This window comes from Oenanthe melanoleuca, chromosome 5 (genome assembly GCF_029582105.1).
Source record: "Oenanthe melanoleuca isolate GR-GAL-2019-014 chromosome 5, OMel1.0, whole genome shotgun sequence".
NCBI classification, from domain to species: domain Eukaryota; kingdom Metazoa; phylum Chordata; class Aves; order Passeriformes; family Muscicapidae; genus Oenanthe; species Oenanthe melanoleuca.
In genome coordinates, this window is record NC_079339.1 from 26,660,953 (window position 1) to 26,688,800 (window position 27,848).

At 37.8% G+C, this 27,848-nt stretch overlaps 1 protein-coding gene across 4 annotated transcripts; it reads right to left on the reverse strand.

Moving 5' to 3' along the window:
* Positions 1-692: 692 nt before the first annotated feature.
* Positions 693-26,023, reverse strand: PSEN1 (presenilin 1). 4 transcript variants are annotated; one of them, XM_056492553.1, is made up of 12 exons: positions 25,929-26,023; positions 23,232-23,375; positions 21,493-21,531; positions 18,410-18,666; positions 16,937-17,078; positions 13,411-13,478; positions 11,592-11,812; positions 9,645-9,743; positions 8,247-8,330; positions 7,265-7,432; positions 5,152-5,270; positions 693-4,847 (listed from the first exon to the last, which is right to left on the reverse strand). In XM_056492553.1, exons 2-12 carry the CDS (start codon positions 23,313-23,315, stop codon positions 4,692-4,694), a joined length of 1,437 nt encoding a protein of 478 aa, XP_056348528.1. In that variant the 5' UTR covers positions 23,316-23,375; positions 25,929-26,023; the 3' UTR covers positions 693-4,691. The 4 variants fall into 4 exon arrangements, with proteins under 4 accessions (XP_056348528.1, XP_056348527.1, XP_056348526.1 ...); XM_056492552.1 differs by lacking the exon at positions 21,493-21,531 and adding an exon at positions 25,312-25,462 and having other exon boundaries at positions 25,929-25,978; XM_056492551.1 differs by lacking the exon at positions 21,493-21,531.
* Positions 26,024-27,848: the final 1,825 nt, after the last annotated feature.

Here is a 27,848-nt window from a genome sequence, read left to right on the forward strand (position 1 = left end):
AACTCTATGCTCCATTTGGGTCATCTGCCCCTGCTTCCACCTCTTCTCCACTTTCTGTTTGGGCTCAGTTAGGAGCTCCTTGCTCATCCACACAGGCCTCCTACCACCTGTACTTTACTTTCTACTTGTCAGGATGGACTTCTCATTAGATGCAGAGACAAAGGTTAACCCCACCCCCCATGCCCCCACAAAAAAATCTCTTCAACAGAAGTTAGCCAATTCAAACAAATTTGAACTATGCAGTGATTACTTTTCCAAAACAAAGAAAAAAACCCCAAAGGTCCATTTCAATCATATTGATAAGAAATCAATTCCAAAATAACAATACACAACACTATTCATTAAGTGCTTTCTTTCTGAACATCCTATATATTTTTTCCTGGTAATCTTCATTGTGCCAGCTGTTGTTTCAGTATAATCTCATTTTTCATGCCTTAATTATATCTTATGGTTGCTTTTGTAATAGGCTTCGACTGACTCTTTAAAGGAACACAAAAAGTAGCTTTTAGAAGAAAGTAATTCTACAAAAACCAGTTGAGTTGAGGGTCTATTGCTAGGAAATACGGTAGCTACTTAAATGCCTTAAGAAAGGAATCTTACTCATTAAATGTTGAATAAAAATAACTACAGTGCTTGTGCCTCCAAGAGCTTTAAGTGATGGCTTTAAAATAACATAGTAAAGGCAAGATGAATCAGGATCCATGCAACTTTTATTTTAATAATTAGACAAATACAGGAAAATTTGCAATAATCTATCAAAACCATATCTTATCAAGAACTGGAAAGGTGTTTAAAAAACATTCACATTAAATTATGTACAAACCAGTGTCTGTAAAAAAGAAAACAGCAAATGCTTTGAGTGTAAAAGAACTCCATTCTAGTTCATGTTTGAACACTTCCAATGACCAAGTTATCACTGAGATGCAATCACAGTGCAGACATGTTCCACAGTCTACTAAACTTGTTTCAACAGCATTGTCAGAAGTAATTTTTTAAAGAAAGTAGTTTGATAAGTTTTATTGAACAGTACCATCCACCCAAAATTTACTTCTACATATTTAATCCTTGAGCACACAAATGGCAGAAGAGTTGTCACCTACAGGTCCAGAGTAGATGAATCTGTATCTCTATAGATACAGATATATATCTACATATCCAAGAAGCACCCGCCTCCTATGCCTGAAATAGTCTGTGTCTGCTTTGTACATTGAGGAGATCAGCCATTTTTGGTGGAGCACAGCCCTTTACTTTTTTTGGCTCAAAGAAGTCATCATCTACCCATCCAAAACTATCCTGAATGTGTTGCAGAGTCACATTCTTACACCTTCAGGATGCACCTCACATAGATGACACTGAATTTGAGTGTGACTGTAATAGCCATACACAGGCACAACAACATCCTAAGCCTTTGCTGTAAAACCAACTTTCAGGGGCCTCTTTCTTTGCCCTGGATGAAATCCTTCAACAGAAGGGGAAAAAAAAACAATACAAAAAGAGACAAATGGAGGTGCCTGGATTTTAGGAAAACTATTATGTCTTCTCATTTATATATTGAACTGAATCTTAGCCAAAGAAGACCCATTGATCTAAGTTGAATGGTGAGAGAAAGCTGCTGTGATAGCATACTTCAGTTTTGAAGTATGAACACTGGAACAGCCACACAACAGTTACCAGTCAATCTGCCTGAGCACAGAAGGGATGAATCTACTCAGGTTACAGCATAGCTCTTTCAGAGTACAGTCTGATGTGCTGTCATTAACATACCAATTTAATAATAATGGAAACTCTCTCAAAAATGCAGACTACTTATATCTTTCAGTTACAACAATCTAATCAAGGTGAATCATGACCTCAAATTAGATTGGTGTTTCAAGACAAAGGAGAGGAAAGTGACACAACCTTCACACCTGTGTAGTAACAACCCAAATGCAAACAAAACCTATTGGCAACTGAACTTTATTTGGACCTATGTTCTGAGATAATCCTTAGCTGCAAGATCTCATCTGAAACATAAGCTACTATGATTTGGCCTGAGAGGACAAATCTAGAAAATTTCATCTGGTTTTTGAAGGTATACCTAAGACCTGGTAATAAGCAGAGTACTTTAACATTTAGCTGCCTATAAAAGAAATTTCCCTTCTAAATTTATTTTGAGATTCAAACACAAACTTGAACAGCTTCTGTGAATACAAATGTTATAGTCTCCACCACTGTAACTCTACACTAGCTCAGAAATTAACACTTTGGAATAACGGAAGCAGCTCTGGGAAGTGGAAGACTGGCAATTTAGTGTTGGAAGGTTCTGAGCTCTTCCTTGGGCTGCACATCTAACATCCATTCAAGCATGTGAAAAGCCTTTTATACATTTCTACAGATTCTAAAGCAACTCTTAATGGAGCTAATGCTCCCCTGCATATTGGAGCCAAAAAAAGAAATAAATGACTTCTGCATTTAAGTAACAACCCTTAACTGAGAGCCAGCTCAGATACACAAATGCCAGCGATGCCAACTCTGCAACAGCAAACCTGTTCTATACAATGGAACTATAGCTGGGATGCCCAATAAAACACACAAAGGAATTTTCTTAGATATAATGCTGAGGAAAGGGACAAGTTATAATGGTATAAAAACTCAAAGTGTTGTTAAAAAACTCCCAAATACAAAAACCAACCAAAAAAATGACAACAGAAAATCCCTAAAACCCTCACCAACCAACCCATTTTAAGTCAGACTTTATTGCAACAAAATATCAAACAGTAATTTAAGCTAGAAAACACAAACAAGTTTGACTTGAAAAGTCACTGTAAGCAATTTTTATATAGTTGGTTTATTAATGCTATCCACAACAAATCAGCACACAAATGAGATGAATAAGAGTACTTTAGATGAGACAAGACAATGTATTTTATGAAAATGTAAATGCTAACATTACAGTTAACAAGTCATACTGGAAAACACATACATTACCAAGGACAATCAAAGAAGCCTTTCTTGGTTTTAAAGCAGATTTATACATCACAGCCTTTCTTTCTTTACTTGGGCAATGGTTGGTGAGCATTTCTGATGTTTCAGCCCTATGAATCCCTAGGTACTGAAACAAAACCCCAGAAAAAAAAGGTAGCTAGTGTCAGGATTTTGACAGTTGCTCTACTTGGCAAGGACTCCAATATCAAGCACAAGTAAAACAGAATGCCCATCCACTCCTTATGGTTCCCAAAAAAACTCATTACTCGTACACAGTAAGAATTCATGGAGAAACCAATTTCATCTCACTCATCTCATTTCCAAGCAATTATTCATAAATGAGTTCTTTCAAATGAAGAAAAAATCAGAGTTTAGCTGTTTTAAGGTTTGAACAGACTCTTCTTATACGAAGCTCGAAATCTCCTATCTTCTTCTCAGTGATACTGAGTTGTCCTTCATTTTGCCAACTGCCAGTTCCTCATGAGAGAGGTAATTAAAGTGAAGAGGGTCACAAATTTTACTCCTTAGTGACATTAAGCAATCTTTCATCTAACTTAAGCATCCTCACTAATAAAGATACTGCTCAAAAAAAATCCTTGCCATCCTGAGGTGTTAAGACAGCTGAGGGACCAATATTCAGGTCAACAGAACTCCAAACCACATTTTTGATGACCAAGAATTTCAGTGATGCAATAGAAGAGCTCCTAATAGCCCTTTGATCTCTAGATCTGGCAAGCTAAACTCCATCTGGGATTGCTGCAAATACCTACTTATCTCATAAGAATGCCAACAGAAGGAACATCCACCAGTTATGCAGTCTGTGCTGTTAATGACTATTTTCAAACGCGGGGTTTGAAATGGTGTTCTAGCAAAATGATTTGCAAGAGCACAAAGAATAAGTCCCAAAACTGCTTTTTAATGTAGTTTATTAGCCTTTTAGAATGTAATATCCAAATTAGGACCTTATGATCCTCTACTGCCAAATAATTAAGTCCAAGTTTAAGCAGCTACATAACTAGAGCAGGTGTACAGAAGTGCACTCCATGCTTGAGAACAGAAAGTATTAAAACTGAGAAGAGGCTCTAGTTCCAGTGTGGGGGAAAAAACAAAGCTTTTAAATTTCCTAAACCAAATGCACTCAGGCACAGAGGCTATGAAGTCATGGAGCACTCTTAGAGTGACAGTACTTTCTCCCTTTGTCGAATTGCTACGAAGTCCTTTCCCGTTACACAGTTGGGACTCTACTGTCAAAATATCACTGCTGAAGAAGTCCAGATTGGGCTCTCTCTCTTCGAGTGGTTTCAGGGACAAGTTCCATGTGATTTGTCTGCTTCCTCTGTGAACATCAAGGAAGTCCTGAGCACCCTTAGCGCTGTGAAAACAATCAGCCTGTGGTAAGACATCACATTGCTGGTGGAAGCATTTGCAAATTTCACACAGGTGGTCCTTACCAGAGATATGCTTATCAGATGAGCTCTGATATAACAGCACCTGGCTTAGACTGGCCATCAGGAAGAAGCCACTTTCACACAGGAAAACTCATATGGTGCCCAGTGCAGTAGTTGTTTCAGAAAAAAAAGCAAACCAAAAACCACCATCGGAGGAAGTTGTAATGATTCTGCCTTGGAATCTTGAGTATTTGACTTCAGTCTTGCTTGAGAACTGAGGGAAAACCATTTTTCCTCCTCCCATATTTGCTACAAATATCCATTTCAGCATCATGTCTGCTAGATATAAAATTGATGGAATGCTAGCTGGTCCATAAAGGGTTGCACCAAGTTATCTGTAGCAAAGTAAAAAACTAGCCCAAAGGTTATGGAGATTGGAAGAGCTGGTAAGGCCTTCTTAAAGATGGCAAGAAGCAGAAGTGTAAGGCACAGACCCTGAGGGGAAGGAAAAAAAACAAAACACAACAGAATAGGAAGAAATTAGAGAACTCTGACAAGCAAAAGATTACTTAAAATATATAGATGTATAAATACTAATTCCACAGGTTATGTTTTATGTCTTCCCAAACTAAAGGCTTTAGTGACAGATGTACAGCCAATGAAAATCACAGCTAAAGTCCTCACCAGTTTTCAGTCTGGCCACTCAATAAACAACATCAAAGACAAAATGCAGCAGTTATAACTTTGTCCTTGATGAACATTAGAAATGATCCCTATTATAATTTTACATAATACTCACAATTAATATGGCTACAAAACATGCTAAAGTTGTATTCCAGTCCCCACTTGCTGTTGCAGAGGCTTTACCAACGAGGACACTGTAGAAAATGAAGTCTCCTAGACCAAGCTTTACTCCTCCTGCGAAGTAAACATATGGCAGCATTAAATATCAGTCTACTAATATTACACATCAGTAATTATCAAATAATACATATTTGTATTATTAACAAGACTTGCTGAAAATAACATTTTATTTTCAAAATTAGTACCACTCCTGAATCAAGTGATAAACTCCTGTAAAACAAGATGGCATAGAAACACTACACTACTAAATTAATTAGAATTTGCCTATACTCCTATTTTCCTGGACATATAAATGCAGTATATACAAACTCAGATACCTGTAATTTTATTTGTAGAGGGGTGTCTACTTATGTTGTCTTGTCATATTCAACAGAAGACTGAAGAGCAATTCCTTTAAACTGGCTGATGGAGAGGAAAAATAAATCCCTTGCAGATGATATAATGTTATTTGCCAGTTAGAAACCTGTACACTGCAAAGTATTCCACTGTCTTCCCAATTTTCCTGCAGAATTCTTATGCAGGTAGTTCTTAAAAGCACTTGTGTAAGTACAGAGCATATCATAGAGGCAAAAATGTAACATACTTAGCCCAAGATGGGAGATTTAGGAAAATTCATTCTCTCATTCTTTTATACAGTAATTGCCACCTTAACAACAACTCTGGAAGCACAATACTCAATTATTTCTGCAAGCACTGTAAAATTTCCTGAATGCCAATTCAGTTTCTGAGCTTCTAGTCCAAGGTGTTAATTAAGGCCAGCATCAGGTGATCAGCTGTTTTAATTTGGCCTATTGATTACTTTCCCACCTCACTATGGTCCAGCCCAACGCTCACTTTGGAGTTCCAAGAAGAACTGAGAACATCAAAACATAGGTGGATATCTGATTAACTATGAAGGTGGGGGAGAGGGGAAAGGAAAAAGAAAAAAAGGGAGAAAATGCATGAAAGAAAAAAGGCAACCTTACTGTCTTTCAACAGGCCTCCAATAAAATGCCTAGAACTAGAACAGTGCATTCATGAAAAGCTCTTAAACACTAAAACATCCTTTAACTGCTAAAACAGACCCTGGATGCTCCAGACATGCAGTAAACTAATGCTGGCTGACAAGTCATTACTACTCACTGCAGGATCATTACTACTCACTGCAGGAATACAGGAAGGAGAAAATTATGAGCCTGACTAGATGAGAGTTTTAGTTTAAAAATTAACTGAAATAGCTGCTTTGCTAAAATTTTTGCATCTTAATGTTATTTTTTAAGCTCTGGAAATTAAAATGGATTTGCAGCATGCTGAATTTGGACTTTTTGAGACAAAGTAAATATTAAAACTGTTCTTAAACTGGAAGTCTCTATTTTTAAATAGAGGAGTACCTGATAATCAGAGGAAGCAGCTGCATCTGCTAAAATATGACAGCATCACATGGGGAGAGCAGTTTATTAGACAGGCACACCCTAATTTATTTAGAGCTTTGCAAATCTAAATCTAATAGCAAGCTTGAACTCCAACTGGAAATCGTAAGTCTGTTATAAGAGGTATCTGAATACTGTTATCATACACTCTCCAAATATATTTCACCTTAGCAATATGCTGGAGAAAACTAAGCAAGCCCATTGCATCCTGCATTCATTTCAGTCTCCAATCTGGTTTTAAACATTGCTTCCTACCAAGTGGATTACAGAAGTTGAATCTTGAGGCTTAAAAAACCTGGTAATTACTCCATTTATAGGGCCTAAAATGCAAAAGAGGAGATACACAGCAGAACACTGAATGAAAAAGACAAAGCCTAATGCAAGTGACCATGTAATGGTCTGAAAACAGCTGGTGCAACAAGTTTTGAGTCTGTATCAAGCTAAAGAGCAATTTAGCCAATACTACTAACTCCTGCAACAAAACGAAATGCTACCAAAAAGCAACACCATTATTCTTATGAGGCATATCAGTATTCAGATTACTAACAGCTCACAGAATCCTGCATCTGTGCACTCAGGATGCCTGACTGATTAACTTCAGGTTTAGTAAGCTTTTCAGACACAACAGTCCATACTCACGTTCTTCAGGGTCTTCACTTGTTTGAGAGTTACTGGGAAGAGCCTGAACAGCAGCACGTGATTCAGGTGTTGATTCAATGGGTCCTATTCTGTTGTCCCTTTGTTGCTGCCATTCCTGACTAAAGCCACCATCATCTGCTTCAGCATCTTCATTCTGGGTCCGGCTTGCTGGAGCTCAAAGGAAGAAAGGCATTTAAGACTCCCCCAAAAATGTCCTCTAAAACATGAAAGTCTCTCCACATATAAGATCATAGAAGAACAAGATAGGAAGAGGTATTCCATAATACTTAGCAATATCTAACACTGGCATGCACAGTCACAAGACATTCTCACTTAGGATTTTAATATTTACTTAAACAATCAGCAGTCAATGTACACTCTGCAGTCACAGCACCTACATGTTGCACTCCAGTCCCAGTATTCAGGAGCACACATATGAAAGTGAAAGTTCTGTGGTGACCTAACAAAGATCTCAATTCAAGGAATAAACTCTCATCAATATTTAATTAGCTTCTTTAGTTGATATTGACAGCTTAATTTTCCAGTAAAATAGAAAGCTACTGGAAGTTACATATACATAGACACCTTCAAGCATGCTTTAGTAAGACATATAAATAAACAAACTCCATGTTTTTAACACTATCTGCATAGCCAAAAGGACTAGGCATGTTTCTATCTAGTACAAATATAAGTGAGTTTGTATTATACTATATCATCCCAATCTGATAAGCAGTTGAGCTCAGTTAATAGTTTTATATTGAGTCATTTCAACACCAACACCCCAGATCCCAGAATGAATGCAAGAACATTGAACTGCACAATAAGTAAACAATTTTTCAAGTCTTGACAGATTCATCATTCTTAATTGGCCTCCATGCTTTCACTCTCCTACAGCACCCAGGAATCTTAAAAAACTAAAAGACAAGTATCCATAAACATGTATTCCAATAAAGTGACAAAGGTTTGTCAAAGCAAAACTCACCTTGTTTATCGTAAGTGGAGGTTTTGGATTTCCGTTGGGCTTCTGGATCTTCCTCAGCCATGTTCACAAGCCATATCATTGTTGCTATCAAAAAAATCCAAACCACAACAGCATAGCTAATTGTATCTTCAAGTGTATTAAATTCTGAGATAGTGTTAGCAACACTCCATTATTTTTCATTTTTCATGGGTTTTTTTGATACAACTATCTTTTCCAACAGGCAATTTTACTTTCATTAAAGCACAATACTATCTGGAATACAGCCAGTACCAGCAACAACACATTTAAAGAAACTGGTGAATAAAAAATTTTATTTCTACTAGATTTTGAAAAAAACTGTCAACAGTTGTTGCCAGAAAATTACTTCTACATATAAGGCTCTGTCTGAAAATCAACAATTTCTTTACTTTTTTTTCATTAATAAGTTCTTTCATTTGCAAGTAAAAAGGTCTCTAAACACTGTTATGGAGTTACAGAAATTCAGAGGCAGTATCTATATCAAAGTTAATTGTTCTCAGCCTTCACCATCACAAAACATTCTCCAATCTGGAGGTAACCAAATGTTGTTACATATAAAAGGTATATTTTAATTTAAGTTCTCAGTGTTAATCTCTCATCTCATAAAACAGAGTAATAGGCAGCTATACCACATTTTACCAATGTTGTGCAAGTGTGACAGATAAAGAACCAGTCACAAATAAAGAAAATCCTCCCCTTTCTCCACTGAAAGCTTGTCCCTGAAGTAGTCAGTCTGCAGCACACCTCTTGCTTCCAAATACAGGCCTGTCTGGAGCACCAGCAGCATAATGATTTATGATCAGCCTCTTTCACTGTCATCCATGTGACTACAACTAGCAATATGGAACTCCAGAAACAGTGGAATTACCTAATTGATACACAGGTCACAACAGCAAGTTTAATTCAATAGGTTATTTTTTACAACTGCAGGGAAAAACCATTTACCAAAAAGGACTGTTCCAAGCCATTGAGAGAACAGTCACACAAACAAACCTCTTTCTAGTAATTTCTCTCATTTCTTATACTAAGACACAGGTTATTTAAGGACTGAAAGCTGGTAAATATTTTCTGGAAATAATTGTTCCCTTTGAACAGGCTTAATTCACAGCCTAAGGACATAGTACTTTATCCAAAACAAGGTCTGTTACCATTCTTCCTGTTTGTATTTTGGAACAAAACATTGGCTGGTTTTTATCTTGAAATGTCTCAGTCAGATGAAGTTCCACATTTTTCAGTCAACAGTAAAATGAAAACTGAGGCCCAAGTGAACAGATCAAGAACTCAGCTGAGAAGCATCTTATTAAAACCCAGAAAAATGAGAAGATTGCTTCAGATGAGGGGGTGATGGTAAGCTTAAACAATTTAACAAAATGTACTTACAGGAGTAAATAAGTGCTGGAAAGAGAGTTTCATTTCTCTCTTGAGCTGTTTCAACCAACATACGAAGAGGACCTTTAGGACACAGGACAGCAATCAAATCTGAAAGGAAGTGCAAACAGATCTTACATCCCTGCAGAGATAGTTAATGATTTTTTTCTATAACACTTGGAGAGACTTGAAATAAGAAAATGCACCCTGAATACAGATTTTTGAAGACAACCATTGGCCACAATTCAGTATCCTACAGCAATGCTTTTTAATATTCTCAGTTATGCAACCTATTTTACATATTACTGTAATATGCATACAAATTTTAACATTATATTGCTCACTTAAGGTATTATGCAACTGCAAATGTACCTGTGCCTATATGTTGACCTGTGAATCAAGAAAGCTACTCTTCAACTACCATCTTGGAAGTACCCAAGTTTGCCTTCTATTAGGAAAGGTTTTTGTAATCTAAGTTTAATGCTAAAAGAAATTTTAAGACAACAGGTGAGGCTTACTTAATTCCTGTGAAGCAGGCACATTGGGATAGAGAGCTCTAACATTGCTACTGCCTTTTGCACTTGTCCACTCGCCATATGTCTTTGAATTAATTTGAAACTAAATCTGTCAGTGAAAGGAACAGCTGACTTGTCAGGAGCTGTGTGCTGCTCGGAGCAGGCTTTCTGCACCTGAGCCAACTGCCCTGGCACCACTGCTGGTCCCACTCAAGTAAAGAATTCTTGGTGTGGGGTGGCAGGCTTTGAAAACTTACATCCACTTTACTCAAAACAACTACATCATGGTCTTGGAACCTGATCTCGAGTAATTTTGTTTTGCTATCACTGAATAAAGGCTGAATGCTTGGAGCACTCAGATTTGTTCCAGTTATATGAAGGGCGGAAATGGGGCTGGGGGATGGGAAGCTTTTCTTTGTGTGCTTTGCGATCCATGAGGATACACACAAGGGACAATTTTCCTCTCCCTGAAGAAAGGGGACACTTAAGGAGTACACTGCTGTATCAGAGCTAATCAAATCTTATCAAGCCCTGCACTTATATCTGGACAGATTCTCTGTCTTTATCATGATCAGTGACTTTGAGAGCACACATTCAGCACACTTACATGCTTCCAAAAAAATTCAAATTAAGAGCACATCTTCACTTAGCTGTAATGTTTTAATTATGTCTAAGTAACTGAATTTTAGTCTTGCCTGGAAATTAAACCAGTATTTAGAAGATACAGTGATCTTCCTACCAAGCATTCAGTGCCCCCTAAAGCTTGATGGAAAAACTACATCTAGGTTTCCCTCAGCCATCATTCTGGAAATGAGCAGTATGTGACAACTACAATGAATAAAAAAAAAAAAGCCAATGAAACAGATCTCACAACCATATCTTTCTAAATATAAAATGACTTTGAGCAATGCAAACTGCTCTTAATCCTTTCTTCCTTCTTTCTCACTATATTATCAGGTATGGATCAAGTTGTTGTTTCTATGCCCACAAATCTAGGCAATTAATAGGTTGGGCAGTTCTATATTTGTATGGGACTATACAGAAACAAGCTCCTAAATTCTGAATGTACAAGGGTTTCCAAAGATTTTTGGGGAAAAAGAGAAGCTGAAAGTTCTCCACCTTCATAAAAATTTTCAAAATGGGTCTCTCTCATCTCCTCCTCTCTTGAATTACTTCAGTTCTCCTCCCCCAAGAATCTAGAGAGTCTGGGAAACATGAAAGATGGGATCATACAGTAATACAAAGCCCTCAGCTGCAGGGAACTGATCTCAGTTTAGGATCATGAATTATGAAACCTGTGATCGTCTTATCTGCTACTTTGGATGATACACACATACACACACCACTTTTTTTTTTTAAGGTCTAGTCGGACAAGTGGAAAAGTAAGGGAATAAAAGAAATTCCCACCACAGGACCTGTTACTGTGCTTTGCTCCCAGACTTACCATACACTGAAATGACAGCCAGGATAAGCCACGCAGTCCATTCAGGAAGGTACTTAATGAACACCAAGGCCATGAGAGCACTTATCATAATGAGATATGCCTGCTGGAGCCGAAGAGGACCCTTCCAATGGATACAAATCATTCCCACAACACCAAAGTTCCAGATCATGAGGGCCACCGTAATGTAGTCCATGGCAACGTTGTAAGTCTTAAAAACCTCGCTAAAAAAAAAGGAAAATAATATAGACTGTATTTGCTTGAAACAATGGAAACAAATTACAGATGCAAACTTCAGAATATCTTTTTAAAAATTTTCATATTCAATGTAGTGACATAAATGTAAAATTATTTCACCAATTAACTATTCTTCACAATGGTATGAATTTTGCCATTGTTTGCGTCACACCAACTCTTTTGCTTTTTTACAGATTTTCCTTAATATTCTATTTCCTTCTCAATCAAAGCAGAAACTGACAGAAAAGGAATTAGTTGTTTTGATTATGCTCATAACTTTTAAAAATCAGAATAATCAGAATTTGTGAGGTTATAATGGATCTTAAAGGTATGCAAAGATCTCTCTCTACTTACATGCTGCCTGTGGAATGCTTTGATAACTTCAAAGATACATATTTATTCTATTATTCCCCATAAACACTGATGTAAAAAGATTTATTTTTGGATGAACCATGTCCCTGACACACCAAATACTATAAACTAATTAAGAACCTCAGTAAGTAAAACCAAAATAGACAAATGTCAGCACCAAGTCACAGGTGATTTCCACCAGCTCAGGGAAGAAATGGTTGTGATGGCTTTTTGCAGAATCTGCTGCTACCAATTCACCAAGCCACTAAGAACACTGTAATTTGCATAATACTTTCCTCCAGGAAACTTGGCTTCTTCAGCTCTCAGTTCATCTTTGAGATGTTCAGTGTTAACAGAATGTCCCTTATCATCATCACATGTAATTGGTCTACAAACTCCCTCAGATTCTGAATCTCTGGCAAAAGGAAGCCAGCACTGATGTAAGGAAGGAGGGGCAGATGAAGGAAATGCCTTGCATTTCAAAAACCATGGTTAGGGTTAGAGAAACTACTGACCACAAAAGGCATCACAGATCACTTTCAGCAAAAATTAGTGACTGAAGGGAAGACCACATTCTCCTTCCAGAGACCAAATTAAAAATTAAATAAGCTTCTTCAAAGAGAAGTGTTTGTCATCAAGTGGCATAAAAATACCATAAACTGTATAATAATTTCGTGACATAACTCTAGTTACAAACCCTGAGGAGGCTCCTCATTTTAGACAATACCGAGTATTTTGGCTGAATTTTTTTGATGTCTGCACAAGGGCATGCTTCCAAATTTGAGAAGAAAAGTGATGAATATATTTTGGTGAGATATTAGATTCTTTCCAGCTGGCTCTTTTCCATCACTTCCATGTAAACAGCCTTTGCATATACAGCTAACAATCAAAGCCAGGATGTAAACAACTGCCCTTGAGTCATATGTCAATGAAATATTAAGTAATCAGAAGACATGCCAGCAGAACAAGCTCCTCCCAAGATATGCTTATTCTGATAAGCAAGATGTCCTTATTCTGGTGATGAGTGTGATGGACAGCTTCTGTACCTAATCAGATGCACTATAAATCCATAAATCACTCTCTATTTTATATGTACTCTATCAGCCTATATAAAACTAAAAAAATTATTGCAATAGCTTACTCACCCTCTTATGATTCAAGGCCTAGTTCTAAAATAAATACATACATAAAGTGGTACATGAAAAACAGCATATTAATGGTTTAGTTCACTTACCCCAGGTAGATGAATGAGAAAAAGAAAAGCAGCAAAAGAGAAGAAATGATAAGCCAACCATGGATCACCTGAAGAAGAAGATATCAATGCAGATGTTTTTATACTTGTTATTTTAATCTTAGCATCTATTAAAGTACTTCAAACGTTATTTTTCCTTTTGTTTAAAGCAAGAAAATTATTTAAGATATCTCCCTTAGGTTGGTGCTACATTCACGTTTAGTCTATGCACACTCGTGTATTTTACTTTACACTTACAAATTTTAAGTGCTTTGTGAACTTTCAGTAGATGTTCTTTAACTCTATTGAGAACTACTATTTGCATTTTTTTATACCATATTGATACCAGTGGCATTATAACATAGCAGAATCATCCAGCATGAACACAGATGGAAAACATGATTCACTTTTGTGCTGCTCTGACTTCAAATCATTTTCAGAATGCATTTACAGAATTAAATGCTGGAACCCAGGAAAACCTTCAGTGCTTATCTGTTGAAATGTCATCAATGAATGACTATGCAAGGCTTTCTATATTCTCTACCAGTCATCTATAGACATAAACCCTAATTTTGATATGAGAGCAGACTTACATGCCCAACAATTCCATAAAGAACAGTTCAGTTCTTTATTGCTGTACTCAGCAGGGACACTCAAAGATTTAAACCTGGAAATGATAGGCACTTCGACTTTGCACTGACAGAAGTGCACTCTTCTGGTATTTATTTCGCAAAGTGAAAAAAACACAATTGAAGACTCCTTTAACTCCAGTAATCTCTTAACATCTCTTAACTGAGAACAAACATATATTTGTCAAAGTCCTAGCACAGAATCTCTTTTATAAAACCTGACCCAGTATTACAAGCAGACAACCCGTCAGAAGCAATAACCTAGAAATCAAGGCTACATAAGGAATCCTGCTTTGAACAGACACAATCAGTGGAAAATTAACTGGCTAAATTTGCTATATATGTACACCAGATTAAAGTATTCAGAAGCTGTTAAAAAACTGTTCTCTCTTCGTCCTCTTCTCAAAGATGTGTAGTAGAATGAATCTTATGTTCCTAAAATATTTAGCAACAGTTAACTTAAAAGTAAAGTGCATATTCACGAAGAGTGTAGGAATCACACTGATATGATGCAACCAGGACTTTCTGACAAATTAAGAATCCAGCCATTACAGTTAGTAATTTAGTACACTGAGTCTACTGCTAAATTTTTCATATGAAATTTTTAAAATTTTCAACCATTTTTGAAACATTCATTCTCCTCCTTCACACTGCAGGAAAACTGCCAAAGTACCTGTTCTCAGTATTTCAAACTGTCACCACTCACAGCAAGTGGGAGAAAGAACCTTCCCAAAGATGAATATTGCTTTGTATTGACTGAAACAGAGCCAAATTTTCCAACAACTTGAGAAACTACTAATAGGGACCTAACAAGAGTACCTTTATTCCTCTGTAAAATTAGTTGAAACTACTTGAAGAAAACAGCAAAGAAAGCTGTCTCATGACTTGTACCTACAGTTCTTGTATCTGTAATATAAGCTCTTAAATTGCTATCACTTAAGAAAATAAAGTGAATAGTAATGTTTCATCCTAAAAAAAAAATAGTAGATGCTGACAGTGTCAAACACCAAGGCCATAGTCCAGCTAACTTCTACACACACCTTGCATAACTACTGTCAATACAACTAGAAGAGGTAGTTTCAAGAGTTGATCTAAGTTGGCATTTTACACACAGATGTTTGCTTTATTCTCAGTATGTATCTCATTCACTACAGCATTTTCCAGATCACCGGTCTCTTTTCTCACAAGTGACTTTACCAAAGTACTTCCTGTAAGTTTTGCTCAGTGTTTTCCTAACAGAGTATCACAACACGATTTTAGCCTTCTCATTAAAGAATTTTCATTCTTCATTTAACAACTGTGATGCTAATTGATTGCTGGTACAAATTTGGCTTTACCTGCTACAACCTGAAAAAAAATTAAGGATGGGCTGCAAGACACAGAGAATTAAAATCTGACTGCTACAGCAGTCAGACTTTGGTTAGGCAGAAAAACAACGAAGAATGCAGAGAAAAAAAAGTTAAAAAGAAAAAGATAATACAATCCCCTTCAAAGATGCTGCTCCTGGTTAGACTGAGGAGCCAGAATCAGGATCGTGCTGAACATATAATGTACAAGACAACCACAGGAAACTAACAACAGTGAAGCTGAAGTAGAATTGCCTTTCTTCAAAAGAGTTTTCAGATAAAGTCTTGTTAGAAAAGCAAATTATCACTATCAAATAAAGGCCTAATGTTCTTTCATTATAAATTTCATTCCTCATAATCTGGTCTACAATCTACATATAGAACTGCATGTAAAATAGAACTCAATTGACAGGTAACTACATTTCACAGCACTCTGATGTAGCAACATAGAAATACTGACAGGAAATTTAAAAATTAGTTAATTATTTAGTGTAATTAGCATAAAAACAGGGAATTTCTGGTATCTAATAATTCTAGTTTTTAGCAGAACAATTATTTTTGTGAGGAAAATGTGCTGTGCTTTAAAAGATTAAGAAGGAAACCAGAAATGCAAACAGCTTAGTAAAAATTAGTTGTTGCCTTTAGCACCTGAGGAGAACCAAGTGGCTACTAGGGAACCTAGTTAAAGCACAGTAGTTATTTGACTTCTTTAGAATGAAGATAGTTGCCAGTTTAACAAGAGCACTTTGGCAGTTCAGATGTAACACCACAGTTTTAACCACACTGGTTAAAAATCAGTATTCCACATGTATGCAGATTCAGGCAAAAATAATTTCCCCTGTCACTTCACAGATAGTTTGCAAAGGGGTTTCACCCACAGACATGAAGACCAAAACCGCTGCTCCCTCTTGTAAACAAAATGAAATGAAGCAAACCTTGGAATCCCACTACATGCTTTACAACTGTGAAACAGATTCAAGGTCTTGGCTGCATGCTGAGAAGCTTTATTAGGCTAAGCCTTGTCAAATGGATCATTAAGACCAAAACAAACCATGGACAACTCCTCCCATGCAGGTGGCACTGCAATTAATTATGCTAAGCCTGGGCTTGTCTAGATGACATCATTACATGATTGAAGCCTTTCACAAAGAGCCTTAGAGTCTCTGTGTCGGCTGTACGAATACTGCCTGGTGTGTAGAGGCACACACACACTGGTGGGAGACATCTGTACTGGGGACAGAGTGGGAGAGGGGAGCCCTCAAAATAGGACCAAGTCTGTCCTTTGTATTTCTTGACCACAGAAAGATTTCAGTGCACGAACATTTCAAAAGAGTAGAAAGCAATATCACCCTATTTCTAACTGACAGAACAGATGGCAGTGATAGCACTGGGCCTTTGGCCTGCTTTGTGCCAGTGAACAGAAGCCACAAAATTGAAACAGTGAATTAAATCACCAATTCTGCAGCTTTCATGCACTCATCTTTGATAAGCCTTCATTATGTTCCATTCTCTAAATACTCTGTACTAATAAATAAAACTAGCACAACTACTCACCTTGTAGCACCTGTATTTGTAAAGCACAACCAGGAGGATGGTCATGACAATGATAACGCTGATCATGATGGCTGCATTAAGAATAGAATTCAGGGCTCTCTGTCCTACAGTCTCTGTCTCTTCTGTGAAAGGAGTGTAGATGCTAGAAAAACAAAAAGTCAACTGAAATGACACTGAATGCACACGTTTCTGGTATGTAAGGCCAACATCAAACAAAACTGCAGTAATCTTTCAATTCAGAGCTGTAAAAGCACATCTGTTTTCTACTAAGGCAAAACTTGAAAGGTGGCATAGTATCATATTAGGCAAACTTGAATTCCTTAGAAGACCTGTCTACATTCTTAGAATACTACTGTTTTCTGCTTTGTAAAGCAGATAAAGCCCACAGCTGCCCACAGTTTGATATGGCTACTTCCGTGCCACTGCCACTCCCATTCTACCACTCATGTGCTGGCCAGTGTAGTTGGAACTTTACCTACAGATACACCATGAAAGACTCCCCTCTGATTTCACCAAAACAATGTATGGGCTCAACTCACTCTTTCCTAAAAAAAATACAATCTCCTGGGGTAACTATTTCATTGTGGGGTAGGAAGGTGAGACAGGAAAAAAACACCATAAATAAAATCTCAAAAAAAATTATTTGATCAACAGCTTCTGAAGTGAAGAAGAAATCTGTGTTTCATTGAAACATTTTATGATATGCTTATATTATACAAACATTTTAAAACCAAACACACTTTGAATCATTTTGTCTAAATGTTTTCACAATGGAACATTTAGACTGATCTTCAAGGTCTATTTCAACTCCTTAACATTCTGTGATTCTATGACTTGCTGCAGTCTCTGACAAGCTCGGTATTCTTCCTTTGCCCCCTTCTCTCAAATCAGCTTGCACTGGAATTGAGGGTATTTTTGGCAAAATTATTATTTTACCAAAATCCCAAACACTTCTACAGAAACATCTGCCAGGAAAGTTTCTATAACTTCACCAGAAGTGAACCTCTTGAAGTTACATTCCCCTTGCATTTGAATTTTTTTATCAAACAGCACAGGCACATCAGAACATGACATATATGTTACTTCATTTACACTAGCAGTTTTTCTCTTTTTCCAAAACTCTTGTAATTCTAGCACAGTATAAGTGAAATGGCTTTGGCTCAGGATGGAGTTTATTTTATAAATACCACACAGCATGATAAAGGATTAAAATGAGGACTAGGATTTGAATCAAGCAGTAACAGCCAAGGTATTATCCCCACTGGGCAGCAGACAAACAACAAATGTCAGTAGTACCACAAAAAGAAGAGTCTGGTTTCTGGAAGGAATAACACAAAACTATCTTTGGACTGGAGAAGGGGAAAATGGAGGCAAGAGGAAGTTCACTGCTTGAATCAGACTCCAAAAGAATTGGGAGTTTAAAGATAATTATCTAAATCCACTAAAAAGACAGGGGAAAATACTGATACATACAGCTGTCCATCCTTGCGTGTATAAAAGCTGACAGACTTGATAGTTGCAACAACAACCACCATGCAAAGCGTGACAGGCACAAACAGCATAATCACATGTTTTGCCCCATATTTCAGTGTTAGCTCTTCATCTTCTTCTTCATCTTGCTCCACCACCTGCTGAATGTTGTTTTGTGGCTGCCCATTAGTCTCAGACTCAGCACGGTCATTTCTTCTGCGCTCACTATTATCATGGCGACGTCTTTCACTGTTGTCATTCTGCAATACATAAAATCCAGTTTCTCAGCAACTCTCCATAAACATGTGCTTGTACACTAAGCTAAAGATGACCCTGAGGAGGAAACATGTAAGATAATATTTACTGCCAAGAACACTTGCTACAGTGCGATTTAAACAGTAGTAATTAATTGCATCACAGTTATTAAAAGAATGGAGCACAGGGTCATGTTAAAAACATTTACATTAAAAACACCAACAGTCAAAAGTAGGCTGGTTGCACCAAAGAGCCATTCCTTTAAATAGAATTTCAGAAGATGAATAAAGGCATCTTTTCCCCTTGGTTCAAACTACAGTTGGTAAAAAATGCATGACAGTAGAATGCCTGTAACTTGACAAGAATAAATTGTATTGACCTTTAAGAATAATGCCAGACAGACATTTATGATCGCCTCTTCATGAAAAACACAAGAAAATCTCTACTTCCTTTACTGTGCTACTCCCACTAGAGTATACTAAGTGGAAGATACATTAAAATGGATTTTTGTGAGGTATGGTGCTCTCATATTTTTAGTAAGAATGACATAGAAATGGTGATCAAACTCAGGAAATTTTCAGTCCTTAGACTGCTATCTGATCCCGAAGTTTCAGCATGGTAAGTTAAGCATGCAGACTTTCTTCTTTCCCAAGGAAAATACTGCCACATCCTTTCACTGATATTGAAGAAATTCCACCACTCTTATCGCAAATAGGAAAGAGCTTCCTGTCCTTCCTAATACTGAAACATGAAGGGTATAATACATGAAACACCAAGCATATAATTCAAACACCAAGACAGTGGTAAACTTCCAGTGGAAGCAAAAGCACAAACTGGGAACATCACTATTACTAAATAATCAGGCCTGCTCCAGGCTCGTGGTGTCACAAATCTTTTGCATCCTTCTTCAAGAAGCACCACGAGCAGGAGACATTCACCTTTTATGCACTGTGTGCACATACAGAGAACACAACAGGAGCGTGATCTATGCTTTACCTTTTCTGGACTACAAAGAAATAAAACCACTACCAGACACTTTAAACAATCATTAAAATGTGACAGCTGATACAGACCACTTGTTTTTTAGTGTATTACCTTGCCCAAAATCAATGCTGTACTGTTCAAATTCAAGAGGATTAATATAGGAGATAAAGCAAAAGTATTTTTGGTTCCTTACAAAATAATCCAATTTCTTCTGAATTACTTCCTGCAGAACAGTTCTGTTTGACTAAGTGCACTAAACCAGCATTAGATCAAAATGTACAATAAACTGAAGGATGATAGCTTCTGCAATACCTTTAAAATACCACTCAGTTTTCATAAAATTGATCTGGACATAAGACAGGACACTGAAAATAACCTAATGATCTTTTCCTTAAATATTTTTATTTAGGTAGTTTTTTCCTTAAATGTGCAGTAAGTCTAATTACTTGATCTCAGTGTCATTTCCAGACATAACTGCTGACTTGTATCTCATTAATCCACTGCAGTTTTTCAATAAATCAATAATAATTTTAGAGATTCTCTCTACAGAATTTTCCCAGCCTCACCCTCAGAAAAGAGAAGATAGTAAGTACACATTCAGAAACTCATAGTGGGGTTCTCAAAAGCACTTAAGTGATTAACGAGCACAAGTCCCTGGACTTTGAACTGTAAATACTGACAATGTTAAAGCCCTGGTTGAAGCTTTACAACTTCCCCAACTCATGAAAAATTTGCTTTACAACGTAGTACAAAGTAACAATATGCACCAAATGCTCTGTATATTCCTTCCTTTTTTTTTGTGGTATTCTCATGATCAAGCTCAGCAGGATTTCAAGATCTGTCCTCTAAGAAAATCTGTTTAGTTTTTCAATAAGGAAATGGAATGTAAGAGAAGAAATACCCCAAACTAAAATTGTTTAAATTAAACAATTAAAACTAGGACACAACCAGATTTTTAGTCAGGGTTTTAACCCTAGTTTGAATTTAGTATCATTAACTTGAAATACGTCCTGAAAAAGATGCTGGGTTCAAAATTATTTCTTACTAAATGAAACATTTACTATAAATCACTTGGCATTTTGCATAAAGTCCTGACATACAATTATTGAAAGTCAGATAGAAATGGCAATATGGGAGAATGCAAATAAAGAGATTATGTATAATTAATCTGAAATGCTGGCTACAATTAGGCCTATTTCTGTACAGATTATAGCAGAAACGTAACATTTTTCACTTGGACAGTAAAATACTCAATTTCTCTCAGCCTACAACAAGACAACAATAAACTTAACCATCTAAATAAACTGCCTAAGATGATCATAAGTAACAATGCACTGGAGACAAACAGAGCCTTGGAACTCTGCACAAGCAGAGCAGACTGAGTACTTAGGTTTCTGCACGCTTGCTGCTTTTCCTCTGCTGTAATAACAGTCTTGCATAAGGCAGCACTTACCCCATCTCTGGAACAGAAATATATCAAAATAAATTAAAAATCTACAGCTTCACAGAGCAAACACAAAAACATCAGAAGGAAAAGCCTGATCAACTAGCACACCACTACAAAAGCCTGTTATATCAAACATGAAGAGAAAAACTGAAGACATTAGACCAATATGCATCATTTTACTCCCTTCACTAGTTAGGAACAAAGATGCAATCAAAAAAGGCCCTTACATACTAAAACACAGTGCATGAAAACTAGATCAGCATCAAGAGTTACACAAGTTATTCTCTCATTTGCACTTAAAGCTAGAAAATAAGTTGTCCTTTTAGGCTACTCAGGTGTAGCTAAACGTGACATGCGCGTGCCCCACTGCTTAAAAGAACAAAGTGCACTTATATCCTACCTGATCAGTATTAAACAGAGCAGAGGCCATGGACTCTTGCTGAAGTGGAAGCAAAGGAACAGACTCTTCACTTTCCTCAGACATAGTTAAAAGTGAAAACTCTGAAGCTAAAAAGTCAGTAACACCTGTTGTAACACCGTAAGCAAATGTAAGTTATGAACTACGCGCTTTCAGGCGAATAAACAATATCAAAAGCAAATGATAGTGGTTTCTTTCCCTATCAGGAAAATAGTTAATAGTAAACCCAGACCAATGCCCCTGAACCAAGAGATTAAAACACAGCACATTTGATAAGAAGGTTCTAGCTATTAAATTCAGATTTATCCATCAGGAGCAGACCACCATGTCTGATGGTGGGCATGGACTTCATCAGTTCTTACATACACCACTGCTGCTTAAAGGCCATTATGCAGTGGCACATATTGAAGACTGGGTTGAACTCTGTGTGTGACTAGAAGAAGAGATAGCAAATTATAGCACTTAGTGATTTCACATTCTGACTTGTTAGCCACAGAAGATAGTATACTTAAGCAGGAAAGAACTTTTGTAGGTGTGTACAAAAATAAAGTAGATGTGTAAAGGGGAGAAACATAATTATAACTTAGTATCCAAACTATAGTTACTTAAACATGGAAAGGAAAAGCACAAGTAGCAGTTATTAATCAGTGCGTCCTGTTAGTGAGAAGAACATAGAACCCTTTTCTGGTAGGGAGCATCACCAAGTTATCTGTAAGGATGGTGTGCCCACAGCTTATCACTGAGCTCTGCCTTTTTAATCTGGCAGAAGCGTTTAATAAAAATTAATCTCTCACCTGCCCAAGAGGGAAAGAAATTTTTTCATTCCCTCTGAAGGAGAAAGGATGCAATAGGAAAGTTCCTACTTTTCTGTCTTCATTTTTCAAATGTTTTCTATTTTTATTGATATGGCATGATGCTTATCTGAGGATTTTTCAAAATTCTATTTAAACTGCTGATTGTATAGAAGAGTTGAAACAGGAATCAGAACATTCTCTTGAATTACTGCTATAGACACGTGTACAAGTGGCCCAGCCTTCCAAAAGCATTTCCATGCCACAAGGAAACCTGACATTCAAGAGCTATAGCAGGAACAAAAAGAATGGTGTGACAAGTCTGAGAGACTGAGCACCACACCCAAGTAGATCATCTAAATCTGATTTTTCCAGAATAAGTATGGTACAATGGTATGGTTTTAGCAACAAGTATGCGCTTAGGTCTTTCAAAGCAATCATATAAAACTTCAGGTTTTGAGTTCCTCTTCCCCCAAAACCTCAAGAACCACAAGAGCAGCTTGAGAATTGTTCATAAGTAAGACAAGACAGAGCTGTTCTTCCTGCACTGGAACAGTCCTCCATCAATAGCAGTAATAAAACCCAGGCTTCAAGCTCTACCTAGACTAAAATTAACTCTGTGACTGAGAAACCTGTGAACCAAGCAGATCACAGTCAGGTCAAGAGAGCTTGCTAAATACTGTAAATGTCAGTGTTTGATGCCAGAGTGTTTGACCCTTTTTTTTTTTTCCCTTGATGGTTTGGTCACTCCAACACCACTTTAAACTGAGGGAGATCTTATCTATACATAAAAATGAGTTCAGAACATCAAATATTTTGCAGCATATTACTTATGGCACTGCTTGTCACCACAGAAAGATAAAATTAATCCAAACAAACTATTCATCCCCATTCAACTACTACCAGGTACTAAAATTGTTTGTTACATACGGTGTTGCTGAGGTGAGTATCAGGGAAGTTTTCTGTCAGCTGCCCATGCTGAAACTGGGGTAAATGTGCAGACAGCTCTGTCATTGGGACAGTCCTCTGGGAATCACTTATTTCCACACAAAATGGACCTTTCTTCTTGGGATGCTGAAAGGAAAGAGATGTGTAAAAAGCCTTTGTTCTTAACATGACCAGATTTTCCCCCCCCACTCCCTACTCAAATTTCTGGAGTTCAAATATACCAAAGACAAGGACTCTGTATCTAACCATGAAACCAAACAGTATCACATCTACTAAGAGGTCATAACAGGGATTTTCCAGAACAAAAATAAAAGCCTCTAAGTGTTATCAAATTAGTTCATCAGCTACAGAAATCAGTCAGCAACAAACTAATAATTTAAACAGCTCTTCATTCCTTCTTGTGCAATAAATAAGAAGCATTGCACACTTGCTCAGAGCACAACTTCCATGTTTTATCTCAGCAGAGCACAATTGCTCTGAGTTTTTCTGTTTTGGACTGCTGATAAATTTAAGTAATTTTCAAGGATGACTGAGTTAAACTTGATTATTTAAAATCTAGACAATCCTTAACACTGTGATGCTGCAAGAGTGACCTAGTGCTACACAAGACAGAATTTCAGCTGAGCCTCAAGAACTAACATGCATTCTGCTCCCTATATGTACCAGCTACATCTACATAAACATGCCACTTGTATGTAAAAGCTTTACATGTTCTTCTGTAAAGAAAGTCAAATGATAAAATTGTCCTATGTGAACCAAATGCTCCATAACAAAAGAGAATAAAAGCAATATAGGGGGAAGAGGAAGTTTGACTGACCTAACTAAATTTCAGGAAAGAACCCCATAATTTTAAGAGACAATGAGCAGGCCTAGATAAGTCACAGGCTTGGTCACATAAAAAATAAATAAATAATGAATACACCTCAAGGGTGGAGTGCCAGTCCATCCCAAGTGGCTCTTGCTCCTATCTTGTGTGAATTCCAGCACTCATCAGAACTCTTTACACTAATTTTACTCACTAGAATGGAAGAAAACAAATCCAGGAAAAGAAAACAAGAATATTCTTCTGCTGGTTTAGTATACTCAGCTAATGTATTGAGAGATCTTGAAAAAAAATCTTACAACAGATGACACCACAAAGCAAAGCCTCTCACTTTTGGCAGCAGCAAGACACAAGTGCTGCAAGACAGCACCTTACTTAGAGAGCTAAGCCTATTTTCATAAGCAGAACAGAAGCTGTTTCTCTATTTACAAATAAATATGTATCTAACAAGACCAGGGAACAGTGCTAACTAACTTCAGCAGCTAACAGTGAAGAGCCAATAGGAAGCAACATCAATTTAACAAGTCCACTGGGAGAATGCAAACTGTTTTGAAAAAGAAAGTGAATGTAGTATCCACTGGAATAGCTCCCTTCCACATCTGCCATTAAAAATAAGGCACATCTAATTTAAAATATAATTTAAATGTAATATTAGATGAAAATAAATATTAATTACACTGGTCTTACTTTTACAATTTTACTCGAGTTCTTGCTTGGGCTACAAAATAAAAACAATGTTGTTCTAAGGCTGCTATTAGTAGTAATTCTCAGTGACAGGGAAACGACAATGGAAAAGTTGAAAATTTTTATCCAGATGTTGACTATCACAATGAGATTTTTCACACACCAGCATGTTAAAATTCTAATTAAATTACCAGAAAGAAAACCAAAAAACACCAATCACAAAGTCCTACTTACAGACTGGTGAAGAAAGCCACCACGAATCCAACAAACAAAAAAACCTCAGCTACTGATAAGCAAGGAGAATCAGAAGACGGGGAGGAGATGGAAGAGTTGCACCAAAGTTTGAATGACTGACCTCAAAATTTACAGTTTGTTAAAACAGTTTCTTTTGAAAACTCAAGAGATCAGAAAATGGATTTAGGACATCTTCCCAAACAACTTTATTCTATATTTCTAAATAAATGAAATTTGTATTTGAAATGTAACTATGAATAAATAAAATCTATAAATGAACTGTGCATAAACAGACACAAACTAAAACTTTGCTTGTTTTACCTGAAAAGGGACTCGCCAAGACTCTTTTTTTCTAATGAAGATGTTAATGTTAAAATAGCCTGTCTACAAAAGTTCTTTCTTGCTTCCTTTGGCCTTCCTAGGTCAGAATAACAGAATTTATAACTGTCGCTGTCATGCGCTTACATTCAGCCTAATAAACAGAGGTGACACGCAAGTAGTCAGAGGAGAAAGCAAAGCACGTATCGATCGGACAAACGCGGCGCGGTTAACCCGTGCTTTCCCCCTCAGCTGAGCAGCAAGAAGCAGCTGCCAGCGCTTTGGGGTCACCCCCGCCCTCAGCCCGAGCCGCAGCCCAGGAACGGCGGCCCCAGCCCCTGCGAGGCCTCCGCGGCGCTGAGGGTGCGGGTCAGGCCCCGGCCCGACCCCGCTGGGGGTCACCAGCTGCCCAGGCCTGGCGCAGCCGCACCCACCCCAGCGGGGGCAGCAGCAGGACCCTCCCCGGCCCGTGGGCGTGTGCCGCAGGGCTCACCCAAACACCGGGCCCGGCCCGCCCCCGCTGGCGCAGCGCGCCCGGCCCCCAGCGCCGCCCGGCCCGCCGGGCACCGCGCCCTACCCGCCCCGCCGGGACCGCACCGGCCCCCCGCGGACGGACGGACCTGCACGGCACCCCTTCCCCGCGCTCCGCCGCCGGCTCCTCGCCGCCCGCAGCCCGGCCCCGCTCGCTTCCGGCCCGCGCCCCGCCCTCCGCCGCCACCTCACTTCCGAGGGCTGAGGAGCGTCCGCCGCCCGGGGCGGGACCTGCGGCCAGCCCTGGCAACCCCGGCGCACGGGGAGCGCCTCGGAAAGAGCACGCCGAGAGCTTTGCCGTCAGCAAGCGCTGGGAACCAAGACACGCGGCTGGGAACTGAGGACAGGCACCTGAGGACAGGTTGGGAGAGGGTGGCTGGATAGCAGAGAATGAGCGCTCGCTGAAACTCCAGCCGCGAGGAATCGTGCAAAGGAAAGCTACCTTGACCTTTTTAACCTAGCACGAGATAAAGCGCTTATGAGAAAATACACTTCTCGGCTCTTTTGAATACAAGTCATATATATGCCAGTAACCCTGTTTTAAAATGGAAAGAAACTTCAAGGAGTATTTGTATTTCAAAATATAAACAGTATTAAAACTCAACACTGTAACTTTTCGAAAAAAGTAAATTCCAGATTTGAAACTTACCTTGCTATCCATATTTGAAGTATCATCCACAACTCCTTTTCAAGTGCATAATAAATTGGGTTAGTAACATATAGCAAATGCTAGCATACATATAACCACTCTGAATGTAAAAAAAGTAAAATCTGAGGGAGCATGCAATTCTGCATGTCGAAAACACTGTTGTATTTCACTATGACTACACTATAGAAAAATCTATGGTAAAATTAAGTGGGACAACCTATTGCACCTAAAAGGTTTGATGTAAGCATTGCAATGCAAATATTGAATTTCAGTAGCTTACAGGCATATTAAATGCATTTTAAAAGCCATTTTTAGACTGAAAGTGGATTATGTATAGAATATGAAAAAGTGTGACTCAATTATAATATAAAACTCAACAGCTGCAGTTTTCAAAATACTACTACTACTACTTTCCAAAATACTACTCCTGCAAGCAGCTATCTAGCAACCCTGCTTAATAAGAAAATGAAAGGTCTATTTCTCAGTAATAAGGAAAGCATTAGTAGCAAGACACAGGAACTGAGTACAAAGTTAAACTAACTGTTTAGGGCCTTTCCCTGCCCACATTTAGAGTCATGACCATGACTATGACCATGTAGTTAGATCATTATTTTAAGTACATATTTATGCTTAAAGAGAATGAAGGAAACAGCCAAGATCAGAAAGATCAAATAAGCAGGTGAGCAGCTTAAATCCTCTAAGGACAATAAAAAGACTCTCACCGGCTTAAAAGACAATTTTAAAAAAGATATAATTCTTGGTAATAGATTTCACTTGCTCCTTGTTTCCATTTCTTTATAATGCATACCAATGAAAAAAAAAATGATACTTTAGATTTTATACTCACATATTCCAAACTGAATGGCAGTTACACAAAATAAAGCCTTATTCCACAGTAAGGTCCAGATAAACAAGTACATCCAGTTCTATTGTGTAAATACTGGTATTTTTTTCATTACAATGTGTGGAACTTCTGAAATAACTTTCCCTCACAGTATGGGTTGTACTATGACTTGTAGTCGGGCATAATGCACTGAGTACCTGGTGACAACACCTCTACTTGTGTATCTCATTCTGAGCATGCTCTTCTTCTGTGCATTCACTAATGTAACACACAGTGTTTATTAAATCATACATCCAGTGAAGTGTTGTAATAATGGCAAATCAGGCTTTTTCTACCCTAAATTTTCCAATTTTGAAATAATTCTGTTAGTTCAGAAGTTACCAAACAGAAGTTACTTTCTATACTAAGAACCTTACCAGTACATAACTTGTATTCTACTTCCCAGCATCACTGATGCAAAATGCACTATCACTGAGACATAACAAAACTCTGAGTAAGAGGCAAAAGGAGAAGTGA

Bases quoted from the DNA above. Each gene is read 5' to 3' on its own strand.
- PSEN1 (XM_056492553.1), bottom strand. From the start codon at position 23,315: ATGACAGAGCTGTCTGCACATTTACCCCAGTTTCAGCATGGGCAGCTG. The intron at 13,479-16,936 runs GTGAGTAGTTGT...CTTCTTCTTCAG, and splicing joins ACAAATACAGGTGCTACAAG to GTGATCCATGGTTGGCTTAT. The intron at 8,331-9,644 runs GTAAGTACATTT...TTTTTTTGATAG, and splicing joins TCCAGCACTTATTTACTCCT to CAACAATGATATGGCTTGTG.